The 24,650-nt window shown below is 40.1% G+C and overlaps 1 protein-coding gene across 1 annotated transcript in view; it reads left to right on the top strand.

Annotated features, from left to right (window-relative positions):
• The first annotated feature begins 4,219 nt into the window (after nt 1-4,219).
• The window catches only part of LOC128603390 (sodium/potassium/calcium exchanger 3), a 44,990-nt gene continuing 24,559 nt past the window's right edge, over nt 4,220-24,650 (top strand). The window contains exons 1-2 of the mRNA XM_053617775.1: nt 4,220-4,950; nt 13,946-14,056. Coding sequence (XP_053473750.1) covers nt 4,842-4,950; nt 13,946-14,056 — 220 coding nt within the window. The 5' untranslated portion in view covers nt 4,220-4,841. The remainder of the gene's footprint in view (nt 4,951-13,945; nt 14,057-24,650) is intronic.

Below are 24,650 nucleotides of genomic sequence, written 5' to 3'. Positions count from 1 at the left end.
TAGAAAATCTACTGTAATTTTGAAAAATTGCAAGATCCTGCAAATATTGCAGAGTTTCCTTGATTTTGCATCCATTTCTGCAATCATAAAAGCATAAAATCCTGGAGAGACTGATTAATGCGACAGGTTTTAGACCAACACAAAAGTTGTGCTTCTGATTAAATGTAAGGCCAATCAAAACAAGTTCCGCAATTTTGAATTTTTCCTACCCAACCCTGGATGTAGTCAGGTAGGCCTACTGTATGCTGGTCAACATCTGTTTGAACTGGTCATCAAAAACACTAAATACATAAAGATAGATAAGTAAGGATTTAACACAATGGAGCATGTTGTTATAGGAAAAAAATAAACGATGGGGTGATGTGATGCAGCCCACGGTGAAGCAGAGTTAGTGTTACCATGCCAGAGTTGATTCTTTTCCAATAATAACACATCCTGAAGTGTGAAAAGATGGATCTCAACATCATATAGTCACAGCTGATAAGGGCTCAAATATGCAGAAGATGCTGGAAAGGCAAAGAATGTGCAGAAGCTGGAGGATTTTTCTGAAGAACAGTGGGCAGGTTAACTGCTCAGGACAAACAAGGGACTCATGAACAACTCTCACAAAATGTAGAAACAGTCATTGATCATCCGGATAACGACACACAGGATTAAGAATCAAGCGTATGTAAACTTTTGAACTGGTTCATTTGTGTAAATTCAGTTAGTATTGTGTCTTGTGGACTAAATGTAAACATCTGTTATGTGAAATAGCATATTCAGGGAAGAACTAAATAAAAAAACTAAATGCAATTTTATATGATCCCTCTAATTAAAATTTTTTAAATTATTAACATTTTGCAGATTCTGCAAGGCGTATATAAATTTTACTTCCTGTTATCATTTAAGTTATAACAAGTGTCTTAATAATAAAAATAATAATAATAATAATAATAATAATAATAATAATAATAATAGGGTTTTCTGTTGACTCTAAATAAATTACTACCCTCTGCTGGAGAAACCTACAGTTGCATGTCTTCTTCATATTGACAACCGTGAGTTTCCATCACAAAATTTGGTTGCTTTCCCCTGAGAAGCAATTGAGCTCACATAGATGAAATGGTTCCTAGGCTATATCCCCTGGTGGAGATGAGATTGTGTGATGAACCACGGTTCTTTAAGTTTGAGGACAACATACTGTTGCACAGCAACCAGTCTTAAATCGAGTTATTAAATGACCTAGTTGTGCAGCTATGTAAATCCCAGCTGTGATCTGACTCGCTAAGCAGCCTGGCTTTCCTGTAAATTATGCACAGCGTTATGCTCAAGAATCTCATCAGGCTTATGATGCCTCTTGTGACTTACAAGATGCAATTAATTGGATAACACGGAAATTAAAAACTAACTGAAGCAATGTTTAAGCAACCCCGGTGAGTAAGCTGAATCAGAGCGGATTTCTGTGACAGGGTTATCAGTGGACAGGAGTCTGTATTTACCACCATTATACACAAGAAGGCCCAGAGATTAATAAACAGAGCTGACAGATTTACTGCTGCGTTTCAACCACGCACACACACACTTGCAGGCACTCAAACACGCACATTCAAGCGCACACTCTTTCTATCTCTGAAATTTGAAGATAGAAAACAACAGAAGGTCACTTGAATGCAAATTCCCTTGTACATTCGTGTACGTTACTGTTCACTCCTTGAAACAAAGCCCTAAACACACACTTTCACACAGATATGCATGGTGACTGGAATAAGGAACGTACACAGACATAGGAGACCAGAATTCACTCACACCTCAGAAATCTTCCTATATATATATATATATATATATATATATATATATATATATATATATATTATATGCACTATACTGTACGTTTTCTCTTTTTATAGTCAAAAATTAGGCAGATTAATTGATCTATAGACTTCTTCCACCAAACATACCCCCTCCCCTCACTATTACACTATTCATTTAGATTGAATAAACCCCAATATGTCACAAAATAACACTTAAAGGCAAAACTAAGATGCAATGTGAATTTTTTTCAGAAACACAAACGTTTTAAAGTTCATTTAATTATTTATCCACGATTTTTCTTTATTGTTGCTTATATTTAGTTTGATCTACACTACATGAGTTCTATGTACACTTTAAAGGTTACATCTCGAATGACCCCTTTGTCACTATATATGCTCGCTGATCTGGGTATTACGTTATAGTGTAGCAGAACCTATGCAGTGCACAGTGCAGAATATACATGTTTTGGTCACAGTGCTTGGACTCACAGTGCCTGGAGCTCAACAGTTTACCTTTGAGATAGACGAGTGGCCCCTGCTAGGTCCAAGAAAATGAATTTGTGAATCAGTGTTGTAGGTGGTTACATAACAAATACTCCATTACTCATATCCATCACCAGTCTGTGTATTTTCACTGTATACTTTCCAGCATCAAGTACAGTTGTTTTCCAGACACCTTGTCCTTCAACTGAGCCATCCCTAAATGACAGGGTCATCAAAACATACTGGCTGGAGTATTTCAGAGTGAGAGCTTTGCTAAACAGTGTGTGCCCCAAAGGAACATTTTATTGTTCTCGATGCGACACCTGTGGACATGTGATGACAGTAAGACACTGGCTTATGCCTTTATTTGGCTTGTATCTTCAAGCTGGATGGGAGAAATATAACTGAAAGGGGGCTTGGAGATAGCTGTGTTCTGTAAACAGAAGAGAGAGAGAAAGAGAGAGAGAGAGAGAGAGAGAGAGAGAGAGAGAGAGAGAGAGAGAGAGATGAAGCAAGGTTTTCTAAGTGATTCAAATGAATCAGGTTCCCTTTCATTTTGCCCCCTAGACTCATTCCCCTTCCATTTCAAAGCCTCAATTTTGATGCATAAATTCACAAACACAAGCTGCTGCTTGAAGCCAAAATGATCCAAATATCGTCTGTGACTATTTTAGTGTGTATCCAGTCTGCATACAAATGTCCAACAAACCCATACTGCGATGAATTAAAGACAACCTGAAATCAAACCTAACCTTCTTTGCCTTGTCAATTAATGTTTCTGCTTATATTTTACACAATATAATATCTTCAGTATCAGTTACTTAAAATAGAAAATGTGTTGTTTTTTTTGTTGCAATTGTCCATCCAAATGCAATGTTATCAATCAATTATCCATCCATCCATTTTCCATACCACATATCCTACACAGGGTCATGGGGGAACCTGGAACCTGTCCCAGGGAGCTTGGGGCACAAGTAAGGGGATCAAGTTGGTGGCTGTGGCTCAGTTGGTAGAGAAGGTTGTCCACTAATCGTAGGGTTGGCCGTTCGATTATCCCAGCTCACGTGACTCCACATACCAAAGTGTTTTTGGGCAAGACACTAAACCCCAAGTTGCTCCCAGAGGTAAGTTAGCGCCTCTGCTACCATTGGTGTGTGAGTGTGTGTGTGAATGGGTGAATAAGACACAGTGTAAAGTGCTTTGGATAAAAGAGCTATATAAGTGCAGACTATTTACCATCAATCTGGACAGGGTGCCAACCCACTGCAGGGCACAATCGCACACACATTCACACACTACGGACAATTTGGAAATGCCAATTAGCCTACAACACATATCTTTCGACTGGGGGAGGAAACTAGAGTGCCGGGATTCAAACCACCAACTCTGGAGGCAAAAATGTCAACCACTAAGCCACTGTGCCCCCATCAGGCAATTATATCATGCCATATTTTTTTTTTTTTACAGTGCAATCAAACTCTAATGATTAAACCAAATGTATATACATTATTTCATGCCTAAATATACAGTTTTCTTTTTGTAAACAAAGTGCATTATGATTACCATGTTGAAGTTTGACACATTACATTTTGGAATTGCAGGCAACTGCAGGTGATCTTCAGGATGAATAATTTGGCTATGGGGGCACAGTGGCTTAGTGGTTAGCATGTGTGCCTCACACCTCCAGGGTTGGGGGTTTGATTCCTGCCTCTGCCCTGCACTCTGCCCTGCACTCCAGTTTCCTCCTGCAGTCCAAAGACATGAGCTGTTGGCTGATTGTCCGTAGTGTGGGAATTACTGTGTGTGTGTGTGTGTGTGTGTGAGAGAGTGTGTGAGAGTGAGAGTGAGTGAGTGAGTGAGTGAGTGAGATTGTCAGCGATGGGTCAGCACCCGTCCAAGGTGTCCCCCGCCTTGTGCCGCGAGTTTCCTGGGTATGGAAAATGGATGGATAGATGGGAATTTGGAGATAGTTTTTCTCAGTGCTTGCCTGGGTGGAAGTGATTTGAGGGACAATTCGGTTTAAAATTGCACAAGGTCTGCCACAGGCTGAATACTGAACCCAGAGCGAAGGTTTAACACGGGTGGAGTGGAAGAAGTAGCTGATCTGAGAACAGCTGTGGCGTAAAACGTGCAGTTTGTCTCCCCCTAGTGGCTCTTCTCGCGTGCTGATTTCAACTCTAGACCACGACCACTGGCGCGAGCTCTGATTGGGAGTGGTGAGTGCGTGCATGTGTGTGTGTGTGTGTGTGAGAGAGAGAGAGAGATTGTGAGTGTGAGTGTGTGTGCGCGCGTGTGTGTGTCAGAGAGAAACAGAGAAGGAGACGTTTCCCAGCCGTTAGGCATGTGAGTAAATCGTGTACATCGAGTCGCACGCGCGCTTCGAAACGGCCGATGAGGAACCGTTAGCGTTTTGGCGCGCGCTGAGGATGCGTCCAAACAACTTCGAATTGAAGGCAAACGGAGCGGCGGACTCAAAAGTTTACTAAGTCAGTCGGAGAGGAAGCGCGACCACGGGACCTCAAGACGGTGAATAATAATGTTCTGAAGCGGGGGAAAGAAAAGGCGATGAAGCCGGTGACGCGGAGCGGGAGGCGGCGGCCCTTCACGCGCCTCTGCTGCGGCGGCGTCGGGCTGCTCGCGCTCGCGTGCCTCGCGCGCTTCCAACACCTGACAGGTAGCCTACGCGCGAGCGCATCATTTCAGCAACCACACGCCTTAATAATATATTTTAGGGTCTTTTTTTGTGATATAACATGAATTCAACCACTAAAGGGTTCTGTTGGATTTTTTTTGTCTAGCTTGTTTAGTCTATTTAGTGAGTCTGAGTTAACAGCATTATAAGGCTGAGTAACAGACTACAATCCTACAGTGTACCATGCATATAAACAATACATTTCATTTTGATCAGACATTATTTCCTTTTGTATATTATGGGATGTTTTACCATCTCCATCAGTGTTACACCTGCGTCACACCTCCAGCATCTTTTCTGCAGGCTTTGGCCCCTTTATCCTCTCATTTTCCCCCTAAACCATGCCTCATTAAACTACACTTGAGGGGAAACACACTATAATGACGTCACAACCCGGTTCCTTAGTCAGAAATGTTCATTAGTACCAATTAAGTCCAGGTACCACACCCTTAGTGGCTTGAATGAAGCTTGACCTGTTTCCAGGTCACACATGACATGTATACAGTGGTCAAAATTGCACAAACTATATATTTTTCCAGCTACACGGTCAAAAATTTTGGAACTTCCCTTTGTGGTATAAAAATAATGGTATGTCAAGCTACTGGTAGAAAAATATTTCATAACATAAGACTGTGCTGGTCCTTATCCAGCCTGTGGATTAATCTCATGCCTATGTGTGATTTCAAGGCTTTCAGGGTCCTAAACTGCACAATGCACACTACATAGTACGCCTAAATTTAAACTCCAATGGCGTAGTGTTTTAATACGATAGTATGCAGTTTTGGATGTGGCTCAAGTATTCTCAACTTGGTATTGCTCAGTGTTACAGAAGTGGCTGATGGATAAAGAGTTGTTCCACTGTAATGTCACAGCATGCTTTGTACAACAGATTTTGGACTGTGCGAATGCAAGGGCTTTCCCTGGTTCTGTGCATCTCTGGAGCTGATGCAGTTGCCTGTTAACTTGAACTAGCCAGCTAGCTAAAATATACCATAAAATAGTTATAGTGCATTTTGTTATCTAAACTGTGTATTTTGCCTTTCAGGGTGTCAAAAAAAAAAAGCTCTGGTAGGAACCAGTGTTAGCATGCATATGATATAAACACGGGTCAAGCAGATTAAGCAACTTCTCCACACTGTGGATAAAATCTGCTGACTCTCTTCTATCATCCTCTGGCTTCCCGCAGAATTAGAGAACAAATAAATGCTTTACCAGTTCTGCAAAAAAAAAAAAGCTTAAACTCCATCAGTTCTTTTCAGTTTATACAGATTCTTTCACTTTCTCACTCTTGTTTTTGATTCTCACTCTCACACGTTCTCTCTTTCCTAAATGGTTTCCGGCTCCTGCCAGTCACTTTGTAATCGGACTTCTTTTTTTCCTAAAGTTGGGCCATGATGATGTTTGGGTGACACACAACAGCTCAAGAACATCATATGGAATATATATTTTTTTTAATCTGCTGACTCAATAGTCTCTTTTTTTTCATTAAAAAACCCCATGCTATGCTTGAAATAGAAAAGACTAAATTATGTTTCCCCAGCCGAGTCAAGAAAAAACAATTACAGCTTGTCCCACTTTATGTTAAAGCTGCCTCGAGCTTGCTCCCTTCATCACATATTCAGTTATTGTGTACAGAAACCCATAAGCATCTAGGCAAATTACATTAAGCAATAAGAAAACAAGAAAATCTCACAGCTGTTGCAGCTTAATTCTCTGAAGCACATCCCTGCTTTATCATAACTAAGGAGCCTGTAGGCTGGAATTACCTGTTAAGTCTCAAGAAGTCTAAGAAGAACTGCTTGGTGCGTTTTGAGAAAAGGAAGAGAAGCATAATGTCAGTAACCAATAGGATTATGGGAAGGAGTGAATTCTTTACCACGAGTCATTAAATCATCTAATACATACATAACATGTTTAACGTCATAATCTCTCCATCAATAAATAAAGTATGAAAAAAAAATCTGTATTTTTGCCTGTGCTGCTTGGCCTTAAACAGTGTTACATGGGAAAAAAGGCACTGAACTAAATTAAAATATAAAATTAGGGGTGTGTATGTTGACTCTGGAGAGCAGATCTGTGTTCTCCTAGCACCTGCATGTAGGCCTGTCCATGATCAGTACTTGTTAATTAGGGAACCTACAAAGCAAGCGCCACAATAAAGCCACAGGTGATCCGCTTATCCTTTTGATTGGAGCTAGGAATAATAATAAAAAAAAAATCAAAGAAGGGAAGCAGGGCATACAGGTTATATAAGTGTTATATAATTCAGATGAGTGCTGTGGCTGTTGTGCTGTATGCAACATGACACACTAAAAATCCTATATATAAATTTCTCCAGAGATAAATAATGTAATGTTATATCATTATGCATATGTGTGGATACTCAGTTACATAATATATATATAAGATTTGGAATTTTTAGGTCTAATATACAGTACATGTGCTTTATAAATCCAGTTATAACATCCTTTTTTACCACACTCAATTAACACCAGTGACACCTTCATGCATCTAACACTAGCACCATACATTTCTCACTTTCTATAAGGGTAGAATAAAGAACTCTTACTGATTCCTCAAATGAGTCTTATGGTATGGACAATAACGCCACCGTGTATATGGTGTCCCAGAATTCTCCATACATAGGGGACTATATTTGCCAGCACCACGTTGGTTGTGCCTTTGTCAGTGGATGCTCGTGGACATCCACTTCTTGGTTGGCCCGCAACACTTCCAGGTCTCATGATGATAGCAATATACACTGATCAGCCATAACATTAAAACCACTGACAGGTGAAGCGAATAAGGTTGATTATCTTGTTGCAATGGCATCTGTCAAGGGGTGGGATATATTAGACAGCAAGTGAACAGTCAGTTCCTGAAGATGTGTCGGAAGCAGGAAAAACAGGCAAGTGTAAGGATCTGAGCAACTTTGAGAAGGACCAAATTGTGGTGGCTAGCCATCACCAAATGGTTATTGAGTATCTCCAAAACGGCCGGTCTTGTGGGGTGTTTTCGGTATGCAGTGGTTAGTACCTACCAAAATTGATCTAAGGAAGGAAGGAACTGGTGACACGGTCATGGACCCCAAGGCTCATTAACGCGTGTTGGAGTGAAAGCTAGCATATCTGGTCCGATTCCACAGAAGAGCTACTGTACACAAATTGCTGAAAAAGTTCATGCTGGCTATGATAGAAAGGTGTCAGAACACACAATGCATCTCAGCTTGCTGTGTATGGAGCTGAGTAGCTGCAGAGTGCCCATGCTGATCCCTGTCGCCTACAATGGACACATCAGGACTGGACCATGGAGCAATGGAAGAAGTAGGTCTGGTCTGATGAATCACTTTTTCTTTTACATCATGTGGATGGCTGGGTGCATGTGCGTCACTTACCTGGGGAAGAGATGGCACCAGGATGCACTATGAGATGAAAATAAGCCGCCGGAGACAGTGTGATGCTCTGGGCAATGTTCTGCTGGGAAACCTTGGGTCCTGGCATTCATGTGGATGTTACTTTGACACGTACCACCTACCTAAACAATATTATGCAGGTGGTTTTAATGTTATGACTGTGTAGATGGACATCAGTGACAGAATGGTGTAATGCAGCCAGACACACAGCAGAGTTACTGTTTCCCCCCAAAAGTTGATTATTACAGCACATCCTGAAATGTTTTATTCTTCATATACAACAATTAACCAAAAATTAAAAAGTTTTAATGCATTAATGAATGGCAAAAAGTTATTTGAACTGTTTATAGTCACATCATTTAATGTTGTAGAATTTCCGAGACAAGCATAAACAGCTATAAACAGTCGTTCCCTCACGATCCTCGATTTCTGTCTCTCTTAAAGTTAATAACATAAATTAATAAAACAAAACAATGCAGCTTGTCATATTACCAAGAAATCCATAAATGTTAAATAAAAGTCTCCTTACGAAAAAACTTAACAGTGGTTTTACGTATTTCTTTGTTAAATTGCACTTTCTTTTTTTTTTAAAGAAAAATCATGGTCTAAGTATCATGGCCCAGGAAGGAATTCAGTTTGACAGCCCTGTCCTGATGAAAGCCTGCATTAGATCAGTTTGTACTGATACATAACTGATAAAGTAACAAATAGCGAATATGTGTTTTAAAGAATGAATGAGGAAACAAATTGGTTCTCAATGCTTAAATCAAACAGAATAAAACACAGAAAACCGGAAGCTTTTCAAGCCACAGTGACATTAATAAGATACAAACGATCTTTCTTCCAATTTGGAGGTTCGCTGTTAACGGTGTCTCATAGAATCATTAATCATCCACAGGACTACCCCCTCCCCTCCTGAAGAACCTTTTAAAAGCGTGTATTTATTATGCGTGTGATGTCTGCCGTACGCTGATGTTGATGGGGGCTCATTTGACTTGCATATGGCTCTGGGCCACGTTCTCTTCACGCCTGCATGCTGCACCATTCTTGGCCAAGAGTGACCACCACCATGTTCTCCTGAACCATAAATCAATCATGTCTACAATAAACCCCCCTCCTCCCCATCTCGGCATGATTATGTGTATCACTTAGCCGGTGATTTTACCCACCATGCCACAAACCTGCTTGTCTGCGTGTGTGGCATTGGAACCATTTTCATTTTTATAGTGTGATGATGGAGGGACGGCAGTAAAGCACACTGTTGATTTTCTCCATATATAGCTTGGCAAAATGGAGGGTCCAAATAAAGCATGTCCAGTAAAGAGGTTGAGAAAGGGAGAAAGATAAGAGATGTTTTTGGCCACTCGGAGATTCATTTGAGCAAAGGCACCATGTATGAATGTTTGCAGAAGGAACTGAAAATGACTTTTGTATATACATTTGCGCTTACATTTGTCTTTTTTTTATCTCGCTCCTGCTATGATGTATTGACCAGGTCAACCTAATTACACAAATAATTCACTTGAAGAACTGACTCAAGCATGGTGTATGAAGTGGGAGAAATATTAATCTTGGTTTTCATCCAAAAGATTGGCTGCTGATGAGAATACAAATGCCACTCCTAAAATTGGAACTAACGAGGCTTCACATTATTGGAAAGAGACTCGTAGCTACTATCTGTATCTGAGCTTCAAAGGCTCGAAGGACCACAAGCCTGTTACCACCTGTTTCGTTTTATGTTAAAATGAAAATCCGAGTTGACATTTTAAGGTTAAACCTCTTTTGATGACATACTGGTCTAGTTTTATTTGGTTAACAGTTGATCAACAATGCCAATTGTGGATTTAGTGCTTGCTTTGCAAGTAACCATGTCATATACAGTGAATAAATAAGTACACCCTATGGAAATGGTTATTTGTTGTGTAAACCCCCTATTGTTTATTGTTTTACATATTTGGACAAGTAAACATTTGATCAACTTTGAACCAGTGCCTATTATTAAACTTGATACACTCTATCAAATGACACATAAAATGGACATTGTGTAGTAATTATCAAAATTTAAATTAAGAAAAAACAGATCAGTCACATTGGAAAAATAGGTACACTCTTACATTTATCACACCTTCACATCCATAAAATTAGAATCAGGTGTTCAAGATTGTGTGCTAGTGAATAGAACCTGCTTAAAGAGTGCAGGTGGAACCTGTCTTATTTATACCGCTCTCATATCTAGTGTCTGGTGTTCCCTTTGTTATTGAGGTGTGTGGTGTCATCATGCCAAGATCTAAAGGGTTCTATAAGGCTTTCAGAAAAAATGGTTGTGGATGCCTATGAGTCTGGCAAGGGATTTAAAAAGATCTCCAATTTGAAATACATCATTTCACTGTAAGGAAAATAGCAGCCCAGATTTCAAGCGACTGCCAGTTTGTCCAGTTTGTCCAGGCAAATTCAGCCCAAGAGCAGACTGTCTGATGCAAAAAGAAGTCTCCAAGAACCCCAAAATTTCATCACAGGATCTGCTAGTAAGTCTTGAAACTGTTGGTGTCAAAGTGCATGCTTCTACAGTCAGAAAGAGATTGCACAAATTTGACCTGCATGGGAGGTCATGTTTGCTGTCTGAAAAGAACATTAGTACAAGATTACAGTTTGCCAATGAGCATATAGGCAAAGACCAGGCCTTTTGGAATAATGTGTTCTGGACAGACGAATCGAAAACAGAGTTGTTTGGCCACAATAACAGCAGACATGTCGGGCACAGACCAAAGACAGCTTTAGTAGAAGCACCTCATACCAGCTCTGAAGCACGGTGGTGGAAATGTTATGGTTTGGGGTTGCTTCACTGCTTCAGGGACTGGACAGCTTGCATTCATTGATTTAACTATGAATTCTGCATCATATCAAAGAGTGCTTGAAGATAATGTGAGGTCATCTGTCGGAAAGCTGAAGTTGAACCGAAAGTTTCAACAGGATAATGATCCTAAGCACAAAAATTTCCCAAGGAATAGCTCAAAAAGAAGAATTGGAGGGTTTTGGAATGGCCTAGTTTAAATCCCATTGAAATGTTGTGGGGGGATTTGAAACGGGCAGTACATGCCAGAAAACCCTCAAACATCTTGCAACTGAAAGAATATTGTATGGAAGAGTGGTCAAAAATTCCAGCAATCCTGGTGGACAATTATGCAAAACACCTGCAAGAAGTTATTTCTGCTAAAGGGGGCAATACCTGCTTCTGAGGCCAAGGGTGTACTTACTTTTTCCACAGAAGAATATCACATATATTGATATTTCTGTTGAATAAATCATTGAAAAAGCTCATTTTCCTATTTTTTTTCAAGTATATCAACTCCATTAATAGCCACTGTTTCAAAGATGATCAAATGTTTATTTGCCCAAATATGTCAGAAAAGCCAACAATTTCCATGGAGTGTACTTATTTTTTCACATTTCTGCACATAGGTATGTAGAGAAGAGTAGGGCTGCAACTAATGATTATATGGCATCAAACAACATATTTGATCAAAATGAATATTTTAGTCAGATTTATTGCGCTTCCTTTCTATTGCGTGCTGTTTGATTGACACACATTCATAGAAATGCTTTTTTCACCACTGTCTTCTTCTTCTTTTCGTGTCGAGGTTCCACTTCATAGTGGAACCATCGTGGTGGAAGGATTAGCCGCTCAGCAGTATGACACTGAACGGTGACCAGGGTGCGCCAGGGGAGGCTCTTTCCGTGCACACACATTCACACACCCATTCATACACTACGGACACTTTGGACATGCCAATCCGCCTACCATGCATGTCTTTGGACTGGGGGAGGAAACCGGAGTACCTGGAGGAAACCCCCGCAGCACGGGGAGAACACGCAAACTCCACACACACAGGGCCACGGTGGGAATCGGGCCAGGGGAACCCTGGAGGTGTGAGGCGAACGTGCTAACCACTAACCCACCGTGCGCCCTTCACCACGGTGAAGTGACATCACTGACGGGGATTATCCACAGTGACGTCACAGACCCGACTAATCCATAAAGAAATTCGATGCAAATCCAAATAGCCCAATATATGAAAATTTGTTGCACCAGATGTGTTCTTATTTTCTTCTCATTAACTTTATGTATTAATTTGCATATTGCTGTAAGCTAGCTTTTTCAGAAAGCATAATTTCCTGGGGGTTTTTTTTTTCTTCAGAAATCATGACTCAGCACAGAAGTGGCCCATCAAATCAACTTGTCATAATGTTTAACGGTACTCTGCATTATCATGTGATTACTCATTGTCATAATTAATCTCGTGGTGATTCAGAGTGCCATTGTGAATCAGTGATGTAAATAAATACAAGTGACTCGCCACCATTGCAAGGGTGAGTCAAATCAGTCAGAGGTTTGATGAAAATACTACTTGTAGTCAAAAGCGCTTCCAAGCGGGCCCACTCATGTTTTTCACAGAGCAAAAATAACGATCGTGTGTGTGTGTGTGTGTGTGTGTGTCCTGTGTGAAGTGTGATTGTTTTTATAATGCAGTGTGTAAATGTTTTTGTTTCGTATTAGGAATCTCTGTTCATTCTTCCGCTGTCAGGCAAAAAAAACATATTTTAACGTCTTTTCGCTTTAACTAATTAAACGCAGCTTCAGTGATTGTTTATTTCTTGAATTGTTGTAATGATGTTATATTTGTGGTGGGCTGTGAAAACCTGTCAGAAGTTGCTGTAGCTGGATTCTGGAAAACAGACAAAAATATTCTAAATGAGAAAAGCGTTCTCACTATCGTTGGGAGACTGTGAGTTCAAATCCCGATGATACCTCAGTTCCCCGGTAGCTGAGGGAACAAAATTGGCCATGCTCTCGAGGTAGGAAGGATGGCATACTCCAGTGGTCACCAACCCTGTTCCTGGAGATCTACCTTCCTGAAGACTTTAGCTCCAACCATAATCGTGCCCACCTGACCGTACGAAGTTCTTGATCAACTAAAAGAGGTGTGTTCAATTTTAGTTGGAGATGAAAACTGCAGAAAGGTGGATCTCAAAGAAGAGGGTTGGTGACCATTGGTGCACTCTCTCTCATCTGTCAATCAGAGTAACACTAGCTAATCATAGGTGTCTGTGAGCTCATGTATGTGGAATAGGGCAGATTGCGCTTTCCTCCAAATGTGCTGTGACAGAGCATGAACAGCAGTTTGAAAAGATTGAAAAGGTTGGTTGGCTTCAAGTGTCTCAGAAAACCGCAAGCACATGTTAGCCTTGACCCTCTCTGATTGGCAGCTGTCGTATGATAAGGGAGAATTGGCTGGTGGGTGGGTGACCAAATGTTAAAAAAACCCCACACACTTTGGTAAATGCAGTTATCAGTCTAAAGAAGTCTAAAACCTTGCTAGCTAAGTGAGGTTTACTCACTGTTTGATCACATTTTTAAATAACTAGTGCATGCCATAGAGAAATGGATGTTAGCCAAATCAGCTCAGTTTGTGATCAGATGCCAGGTGTCAAAACTATATATAGTAGAAAATGTCAAAGTTTGACCATGTAAATAGATCCACTCTCTCATCTCATATTGTCTTACAGTGACAGAAGCTTCAAGCTCAGACCCGGCTGAAGACGTCGGCCTTGACTGGACTGGACGCAAACTGATGCAAGACAGAATCGAGAACCACACTCTAGAACCTCCCCGAGCAGGTAAGATAGTCATCTATGCTATTTATATTACACTACGAAGACCAGGTCTGACAGTTGACAGGTAAAGAATTGGGGTTTGGAAAGGTTCTGGGATGAGGATGAAGCTGGTATGAACTAATCTATTTTAAGAGAATGTTACCTAGACAAATAATTTATTTTTATACTTGTTTAATTTAAAGTCGCCTCTAGAAATGTAAACTGTAATCACAGACCATGTTAGGTTATACGATTAACGTACCGTCTGTGTAAAACAGCGTGTGGATGCAGCTGTGTGTATGCTTAAGTGTGTGTAGGTTTATGCCAGCAAACAGTGGAGGCAAACAGCAGTTGCATGTTTCTCCAAACTTATAACTAGCAAAGGGTAAAGTTGGCTTGTCTAAAAGAGAAAATGTTCTGGAGTGGTTGCAAGAGCTTGCCAAAAATGTGCAGTGAAGGAGGGAGATGAGAGAGTAAACAGAATGATGAATGAGAGTAAACAGAAGAGGTTCAGTGTGTAAGAACAAAATTCTAACAAACTGTAAGGCCATGCTATGAACTCATGAAACACACACACACACAAACCACACATACATACAGTATATACTGTAGTCTATACAGTATATATACTCTTAGAAAGACTGGGCGTGAAGGCTGCATAATGGAGCACATGGCAGCTATAATCCACTTATTAAGTCCTTTAGAGGCCCTTGGTAATTGTTAAGTGTTCTTAAAGTGCCCATGAAATCAAAAAAGGTGTTGCAGAGCTTTTTATACTTGTCTCTTGGGATTGTGGTCATGAAAAAAGTGCCAAAAATAGGTTTCATAGACATTCTTATTTGAAACAAATTGATGACATACCGTACTTGTCCAATTTGCATCCAATCAAATGCTCTAGTTGCAGCTGATCTACAGTAGCAGCTAATACAGGTGGTTCATGTAGTTTTAGTTATGCAGCTTCTTGAACATTAATTCCCCTTCCAGAGCAACCCTTGTACTTATTCTCCCTACAAATCTTTGAGCGCAGCTTGAACATATTTGATCTCAGGCCAAAAACATGACAGGCTGCACTAACTGTGATGGTCTATGTGCTGTGAAGTGCAGTTAATATACAGCTAATGTGTTTGTATAGCGTGGTGAGGAAACGACATTTGGAGGTTTATTTGTGTGTGTGTGTGTGTGTGTGAGAGAGAGAGAGAGAGAATGAGAGAGTTGTCCAGAAAGCTCATTTCTCAATACTTTTATTTCACTGCCTCTTGTTAAACGGCAGACATTTTTTTACTTTCCCCCGTGGGAAGCCCAGTGCCCTCGTTGCCTCATGAGGCTCACAGCGGGAGAGAGAGTGAGAGAGGGAAAAATCTGCTGTAACACCCTGGTGACAAATGACCCATAGCTCACTACCAGTCCAACTCAAGTTGGTTGTAAACCTCTGCTGTAGGAAAGCGAACATGACAAAGTCACAATGGGAGTAAGAAAAACGGCAGTGAGAAATCCTCTAAGCTCTTCAGTACATTCCCTACCTGGCTTCCTGTTTCAAAACTATACATCAAGATAAATAATCAAATCATGGCTCTCAGGCCATCTCATGGGTGCTTTAAACTCCAACTGTGGGTCTACTTGGAACCCGCTCTGAAAGAGAAAATTCTCTTGTAGGGTTCAATATTTAAGGCTTCCACAAGAGTTACACACCAAAGACCCATTTTAAGGCTCTACATTATTACAAGTTTTTTTTCTTTGGGTAATTAAGCTTATAAAGGTGTTCTCCTTTGGGTTTGGTCTGGGTAGACAATTCTAAATTTAAAAAAAAAAGAGCTTTTAAGGGTTTCCCCAGAGTGACAAAGTGAAGAACCCTTCTAGATTTAATCTTTATTTCTAAGAGTGTAGTTTTGAATCATATACTTTTGGGTTATGTAATTGTCCATAAGCCTTTGACTAAGTTTCCTTGAAGAATGTTTGCTGCATAAGGTGGAAGTCGTTTAAAAAGGGCTTGTTTTTTGAAAGGGTTCATCCCAGAATATTGTTTTAAGGTTCCCTTGGGGACAAAATGAATTACTCTTTGGAGCAGGGGTATTCAAATAAAAATTGTGAAGGTCCAATTACATAAAATTACTAAAATAATATAAAGGTCTGGATGAACAACTAACATGACTGAATTGTGACAACAGTCTGTGACTATAAATGAAATATAATAAGACACATTAAATATATCTAACAGTTGTTTTATTTTAAACATACCTTGGGTTATTCTTCATAACATAAAAATACATGAAAAATGATTCTAGAAATGTTTTTTTTTTTCAGTGTAATTCGGTTATTTAAAATATTAGAAAAAAAATTTCCCCATGAAATCAAAATAGTTTTTGTGGCTTTTAGCATGAATATGTTAGACTTACAGTTATCTATGAGCTAGTGTGCTCCAAAACAATGACAAAATTCGCATTTAGAAGATATATGCATTCGGAAGTTACAGTCTCTGTCTACCGCCGATACAGATCAACAATTTTGATGACATCATTCTGCACTTCAGCTTCTCGTCAGATTTTTTGTCCAATCAAATGCTCTCTAGAATCTGAAGTGTCCCACCCCCAACATTATAAAAATCCATGGTACTAACTGTGAAGTAATGCTTAGCCCAGGCATTGACTGTTTTAAAAAGGGGAAGGAGCCACATGATATGCCCTGCCCTGACTTCCTTTTCGGTGGAAATTACATCAACACATTGAATTTTCAAGGCACTTCACAGGAACGTTAACAGTGGTATCTGACAGTGGGATTTGTTTTATTTTGTCTTTGATTTCCCATCCAGGATCTTCTCCCAGATATTCTTTTCCCATCTCTGCATCACTAAATACCATGTTATGTTGAGCTAAAACCCAGACTAATCTTAATGAGCACTCATTTCCATGCTTTTGGGCTGTAGATTATGGACTAGCACTCTAATGGACTTTTCCTATTGAACTTTGAGTTGGTTTATTTTATTCATCATCAGAACTGAATTTTGTGGAAAGGTTCATTCGAAGTAGTTATGTTTTTTTCCTTCAGTGGTGCTTCACATTAACACTTTTGTCAAATGTCAAGTGGTCTGACAGATGAGACATACCGGGGAAAATAAATGCATACTGTCCACTCTTCTTTAAACATTTTGATATTATCAATGGCTTTTCTTTTAATCACTTCCTAATCAGACCAGACCAGAAAACGTACATTAAATAATGCTATAAATGAAAAACAAATGATGATAATAATGAGAAAAGAAATGTTAAAGTCTATAACATTCATCCCTTTGTGACTGAATGTCTTTAAAGCTGTAGGAAGTCTCTGGGTCTAAATAATGTACATAGATGCATGTGATTGGATAAAGTCACGACAGAGGATCTGCTACAGGATGGTGGTACACCGTAGATTACATTCAAAGCAGAATGTGTGCATACAGATTGCATCATCTCACTGAGCAGTCCAGTCCTCTTACTACTACATTACCTTACCTAAGATTATTGATTCATGTAAATAACTGCTTATGGTGTTACAATAAGTGCTTATTATAATATGTGCTCATAAGAGCCCTACCTAGTGTTCAGAGGTTTTATTAGTAAAAATAGAAACAGTCCTGGAGTGAGACCTGTAGGAATTCTGGGCGAACTTGTATCATTATTATTAATCATAACATTTCCATTTCCATTTACGCTTCCTTTTTTTTTTACACTTCCTCCCTACAGTAAAGAGATTCAAAGCACCTGCAAGGTGAATCTGCAAGGATTCATAGCCTGAAAGAGAGAAATGTTAGTTTGTGGTCTATGTGGTGACAGTTCACACTTATTAAGTGCATAAATTATGCAAAAAAAAAAAAAAAACCCAAAACAAGATGTAATACCAAAGGGAATGGGGTGCTGTCTGAAGAGTATCTGTATTTGGATTTAATATAGGACGTTACCTAAAACACAAGGTTTGCCTAACAGAAGAGTGTTTGCCTAATTGTTCAGAGATTGTCGCCGGTTCGAATCCCAACAATGGCCAGGAGCCGAGGGAGCAAAACTGGCCATCTTGTCTGGGTAGGAAAGGCGTACTCTCTCTCGACTGTCAATCATAGCAACACTAGCCAATCGTGGGCATCTGTAAGCTCATGTATGTGTAAGAGGGTAGATAGCGCTTTCCTCAGAGCCCTGTGATGCAGCAGTTCGAAAAGATGGTGTTGGCTGACTTCACATGTCTGGGAGAAAGTACATAGTAGTCTTCACTCTCCACAGTTAGTAACTGTTTTATGTTTCAGGAGAGCAAGCTGGCAGGCGACTGAAGTGGGGAGCAAAAACCTCCAGAGTTAGAAATTCCAACATTGTCAGCGTGCCATAAATAAAAGCTGTAAATGCATTGCAAATGCATGTGTTTGCGTTCTGTAGGATCCCAGTTTCAATGCACACTTTTAGTCTCATGCCCTGTTAACCTATCTGGCTAATCTTTCTAAAAAAAAAAAGAAGAAGAAGGTAAAAACACCTGAAAAATAAATAGTGCACCTTCTGTTCATATCTGTATTTGTATTAGTTTATTACACATTATGTGTTCAATATGAATAATGGATTTGTACTCAGTTACATCCCTAGTACATAGCATGGGTTATGTGAGTTGCTTCAGTGTGGTTTGATTAGCATTTGGATGTCACTGGGGGTCTCACTTTGCCCACAGCAGTGCGCAAGAAACAAGTCCAGATGCAGCCATGAGTGACTGAAACAGTGTGTTCTTATAGTGACTTAGTCACAGATTCCTGATTGCCAGATGAGTTGAGCCGCTCTTCCATGCTGGAATCAGGTCCGGATCAGCACTGCCTCCATAGAGTCAAGCAGAGCTTTTTATTGAGAGATCTGGCTAAACCCCTAGTTTTAAAATAAATAAATAAATAAATAAAACAGCTCCAATCACACTCTCTTGAGCTCAGTGCAAATGACACTCCAAATGAAGCTCTTCCAGTGTTATTACACGTCCAGAAGGTCAATTACAGCCTGACAAAAAGAGACCACTAAACTCAAATGAGGTTTTTCAGCTGCAGAGCCGTATAATACATGTGAAATGAGACTCTTTCAGTTCCCCAGTGGACCTGAACACTTGTGATGATTATGCAATTAGCCTGTGTTCAGACTAGCTCTTCTGCCACCAAGGAATCCAGCCTGGAAAGACTGCAGGAGGAAGAGGTTGATCTGTGACTTTACTCCCTTTTTCTGTCTTTTTTTCCCCTTCCTCCCTCTCACTGGTTTGCTGTGCCTTAAAAAAGAACGAGACGGCGGCCCCCGTGTTCAGGCGAGTAGCCTTTGAGGCCGGCGTTGCCAGGCAACTGAATGCTAAATTTTGGAAGTGTGTGTATGGAGTAGGGGCTGAGATGAGAGAGAGAGAGAAAGAGAGAGAGAGAATGAGGAAATAAATAAATAACGAGAATAAAAGGGGAGGTGCTATTTTTAGACATGTCAATAACGATCGCTCAGCGGGGTTTTTATGCATTCCTTTGTTTGCCTTGGCCAGCAGGAAAAGGCATTTTCTTTGGAATCGATGATTTTTTTCCATTCAGGATATTTTAGTGCACATTTGTACACACTGGTGAGAATGGGACGCCGACGAAACGTCTCATAAAACGTCTTTTCTGGAGGTCGTGTTGTAGCCAGGAGGCCAGTTCTTCACTCTTGTCAGATAAAATGAAATGAATGGCATGATGACCATGAACAGAGGGACGTCTTTGAGGCTATGAGAATTTGCTGTCCAAATTAGGCTTTGTTATATTTTATTGAAATGTAGAAAAAAAATAACAGTTGTATAGTACGTGTAAACAGTGCAGAGAATTCTATGCCATTACAGCTGTGAATCTGTGTTATTAAAGAGACAGATGTGTTCCTGTGTCCTGAGCAGCAGAGGTAAAGGAATTCTGAAGGTGTACATGTGAATTCCTCAACTTCACATTCCTCCATACATGATCAGTCTTTTTTGTCTGGCTCTTTGTGGACGTGCTCACGTCACTGCATGGTGTCATATGACGTGTATAAAAAGAGGAGCAGACAGTGTGATGGAGTGAAAGTATTGATTAAGGTCCCTGCTCTGTCATTCGCTCTTGTTATCTCTCTCTTTCTCTCCCTCGTTCTCTTTCTTTCTCGTAACCATCTAGTTTTTAAATCACCACTAAGGATGCATCAATCCCATCTTTTCAGACCTAATATAAATTTTTTTTGGTGCTTACTGATACCAATACTGATACTGATGAGTAACGTACTTAGAATTAAGCAATCTGGGTCGACACGGAACATCTTATTTAGCTCTGTTTATGTTGGTTGCTGCTAGCTTTCTGTTTAAAGTTCACCGTCTGCACTGACTGAACATTTTCAATCTGCATTTGTCTGTCGTGGAATGTCTGAGCAGTGTGGTATGATTTTCCAACAAACTCTGACTTAATCTGACCTGGGCACAAACCGTTGCCTTGACAATGAGGCAAGCGTCCCTGAAAACTCCATAGAAACGAAAGCCTGTGCGCTAGGTTGCTAGCCGTGGTTGTTGTGGGTAAAATGGCAGCTTTCTGGACGAATCAGACAGAAGAGGATAAATTATGTGTTGATGTGTTAATTAAATAAAATGGTTTATTGTGACCCATGGTAAAGATCTACTCATCTACTCTTGTGTTTGGGTTTTAATCCGGATCACCCGCTAACCGTATGCAATATTCCGTATTCAGTTTCATGAAGTAAGAAGCGACGTCGCAACATATGTTTACAACTTACATTATGAACAATATTTTTACGAAAACGTATGACCTAATAATGGTCTTAGCTTACCACATAGCCTGCCTTAAGATTTCATTTCTCGTTGTTGGGGCAAAGCGGGCAAACTTTTGAAAGCTTTGCACATCCTCTATCTGCAGTTCTCTGTATAAATTTAAATAAGTGTCCTGTCACTTACGTCGCAACAACCCAGGCTTCACCCCCAACCTCTTTTGTTTCACTCTTCATCTTTTCCGGCGAAAAACGTCACCTAAATACAGGAGTAATAATAAATATTTGATTGCGGTAAAAAGATCATGCATTTTTAAACCAGTCTGACTGTCTGTAAAAAAGTTTGTTGGTATCTTGGGCAGTATGAACATGAACACGACAGTGTTTAACGGCCAGCTTTTAAAAGTTGGTGATTGTTGGCGTTGGTCTGCGTCTGTCGGTGCAGTGTGAACTAGGCTTAAGACTTTATGGCGTTTAATATCGTTAATAGAGAGTGTAAGGGCGGTCGAACTGAGTGTACAGAGCTGTATCAGTGGGCATTAAAATTTGGCCATGAATAAATTGCACACAAGTGAATTGTAGCGTGTAATTTCTCAGTACTCAGTGCTCGCAGAAGTGAAGTGTTCTCTCTGTCTTCTACTCACTTCACTGCTCCATGCTAGCGAACATTTGCGTGCACACACTTCACGGCACCTTGCGCTCACTGAAACTGCTCTGTTGTCTCAGGCTGGCGATCCTCACACTCTTTTACTGAAATTGACGTGTGTTTTATCAGGTTACCTTGTATTATAGGAAAATGCTGTAGTAGCTTTTACAGCACAGTCTCCTTTACTTTGTCCCTGTGAAGTGCCTTGAAACGTGCAGCATTATTCAGTGTGCTGACATAATCACCACTGAAACAGGAAGTCAGGGATGGACACATCGAGTGACTCCTCTCCATTTTTTAACTAGCCAATCGCTGTTCCAAACAATGGAAACTTCGGCAAGGTGATTTTCATAATGTTACTGGCTGGACAGCTTAGATTCTAGAGAGCATTTGATTGGACAGAAAATCGGATGAAACGCTAAAGTGCAGAATGATGTCATCAAAATTGTTGGGCGACATTTTGAATGCATATATCTTCTAAATGCGAAATTTTGTCATTGTTTTGGAGCACACTAGCTTATAGATAACCTTACTAAGAGCCATTTTGATTTCATGGAGACTTTAAGTGATGTCATCTCCTGTTTATTAGTGTGACCATGTACACTAAGCTAACATCAGATAATGTCACATGGTATCAGATGCATGGTATCACAGCATTTTTTTTTTTTATGAGTGTGTAAACAAGCATGGTATAGGACCTATACCTGATACCAGTTTCAGTATTGATGCATCCCTAATGACATATTATTATATGAAAGCGATAGTGTAGAGATTTCTAGTTCGTAGTTTCTGTTTTAGCTCCTGCTTCCTCCTAGTGCCATTAAATCAGTTCTTATTTTTTTGAATCGCCGTGCCAGAAATGGCATAACTGCATAAATAGCAACATCAAGCTGATTAGTTCCACTCTACGCAGTTTGTACCTGTTTGTGAGCGGTCAATAATGTTATGATGATTGAGATTAAAAGAGGTTGTTCAGCATGCGGTCATTTTAATCTGTCAAACCACGAACATGGAAACTGGAAGCGAACATGCTGTTATTGATTTTTTTTTTTTTACTTGCTAGAGTGCTTTTTCACAGTAGTGTTCTCGATCATTACCCTTATTCAGATTTTCATTTTGGAGCAGTGGTCCTGTTAAAAGCCACTGAAGACACTTGTTATGATATTGAATTGAATACCTATAACTCATCATTAGTATTATGAAACTATTATGGTTTAAGCCTTGATGCACAGGGACTCATCACATCATTATTACTCACACACACACACACACACACACATACACATACACAAGAGCACACACAGTCTTTGAAAGTGTCGAGTCTTTTAAATCTGTAATTATGCCATGTCTTTTGCAAATGGTAAATAGGGAAGCTGTGCATGCCAGCTTATTAGGCAGCTAATATGTTCTTTGAATGGACCATTAATACTTAATATATTTTTCTTCTGGTTCCTTATATGGACATATGCAACACATAAGCGTGACAAACAACGTTTGAATTGGTCAATTTCATGCAAATTAATTCTAATGTGGTAAAGCAACAAATCCAAACGATTGCCACGAATGATTTTTCAGACAGTCCTGTTGAACGAGTGGTCCAACGTTTCTCATTCGCGAAGACCTCTCATTAAATGTGTATAGAGAGAGTACAAAAAAATGTAAAGCTAAGAAAGAAGTAGCAGAGATCGATGGTTTATCTGTGAGCGATCTGTGTAGCTAGTATGTAACGCAAATCATGCAACCAATTTTCACACTGATTAGTGCATTATTTTACTTTAACTAGGTAGCTACTTGAAAAATATGCTTGACAGGCCACGCCCCCAAGCGACAACAATAGTGGTCGCTACACACTCCACAAAAGAGACAAAATAGTTACCCTATGTTCATACTAGCAAGCAACAGGTCACTCGTGTCACTCCTATTTTGATCTTTTGTGGGGTGTGTAGCAACCACTATTGTTGTCGCTTGGGGGCGTGGCCTGTCACATGTTTGTTATATTAATGTAGTTGTGGTTTAAGTAAATTTGTCATATTTTGATGCCAGAATGTAGCTAAGTGTACATTTTCATTACAGGACTATATCTTGCATGACAGAAAGCTTTTTTTAAACTTATGTTATGGTTATTAGAGACTAATATCGACTTATAAACATATGGGTTTAGGCAGAGCCGGTCTTTAACATTCCTTAGGCAGCAATTTCTTTCTGCAAAGGTCAACATTTTCCACAGTCTGGAGTGCACTAGTGTCCCAAATGTGTGTGCTTAAAGGAAATGTGTCAGAGGATTGCATGTGACCAGGATTTGTATTTGTGTGTGAGTGTGTGTGTGTGTGTGTGTGTGTTTGTATGTGTGTGTGTGTGTGTACAGTGCATCCGGAAAGTATTCACAGCGCTTCACTTTTTCCACATTTTGTTATGTTACAGCCTTATTCCAGTATGGATTAAATTCATTGTTTTTCTCAAAATTCTACAAACAATACATCATAATGACAATGTGAAAGAAGTTTGTTTGAAATCGTTGCAAATTTATTAAAAATAAAAAAACAAAAAAGCACATGTACATAAGTATTCACAGCCTTTGCCATGACACTCAGAATTGAGCTCAGGTGCATCCTGTTTCCACTGATCATCCTTGAGATGTTTCTACAACTTGATTGGAGTCCACCTGTGGTAAATTCAGTTGATTGGACATGATTTGGAAAGGCACACACCTGTCTATATACGGTCCCACAGTTAACAATGCATGTCAGAGCACAAACCAAGCCATGAAGTCCAAGGAATTGTATGGAGACCTCCGAGACAGGATTGTATCGAGGCACAGATCTGGGGAAGGGTACAGAAACATTTCTGCAGCATTGAAGGTCCCACTGAGCACAGTGGCCTTCATCATCCGCAAATGGAAGAAGTCTGGAACCACCAGGACTCTTCCTAGAGCTGGCCACCCGGCCAAACTGAGCGATCGGGGAGAAGGGCCTTAGTCAGGGAGGTGACCAAAAATGGTCACTCTGACAGAGCTCCAGTGTGTCTCTGTGGAGAGAGGAGAACCTTCCAGAAGAACAACCATCTCTGCAGCACTCCACCAATCAGGCCTGTATGGTAGAGTGGCCAGACGGAAGCCACTCCTCAGTAAAAGGCACATGACAGCCCGCCTGGAGTTTGCCAAAAGGCACCTGAAGGACTCTCAGACCATGAGAAACAAAATTCTCTGGTCTGATGAAACAAAGATTGAACCCTTTCA

The sequence above is a fragment of the Ictalurus furcatus genome, chromosome 28 (genome assembly GCF_023375685.1).
Source record: "Ictalurus furcatus strain D&B chromosome 28, Billie_1.0, whole genome shotgun sequence".
NCBI classification, from domain to species: domain Eukaryota; kingdom Metazoa; phylum Chordata; class Actinopteri; order Siluriformes; family Ictaluridae; genus Ictalurus; species Ictalurus furcatus.
This window is presented reverse-complemented; position numbering and strand designations above follow the sequence as displayed.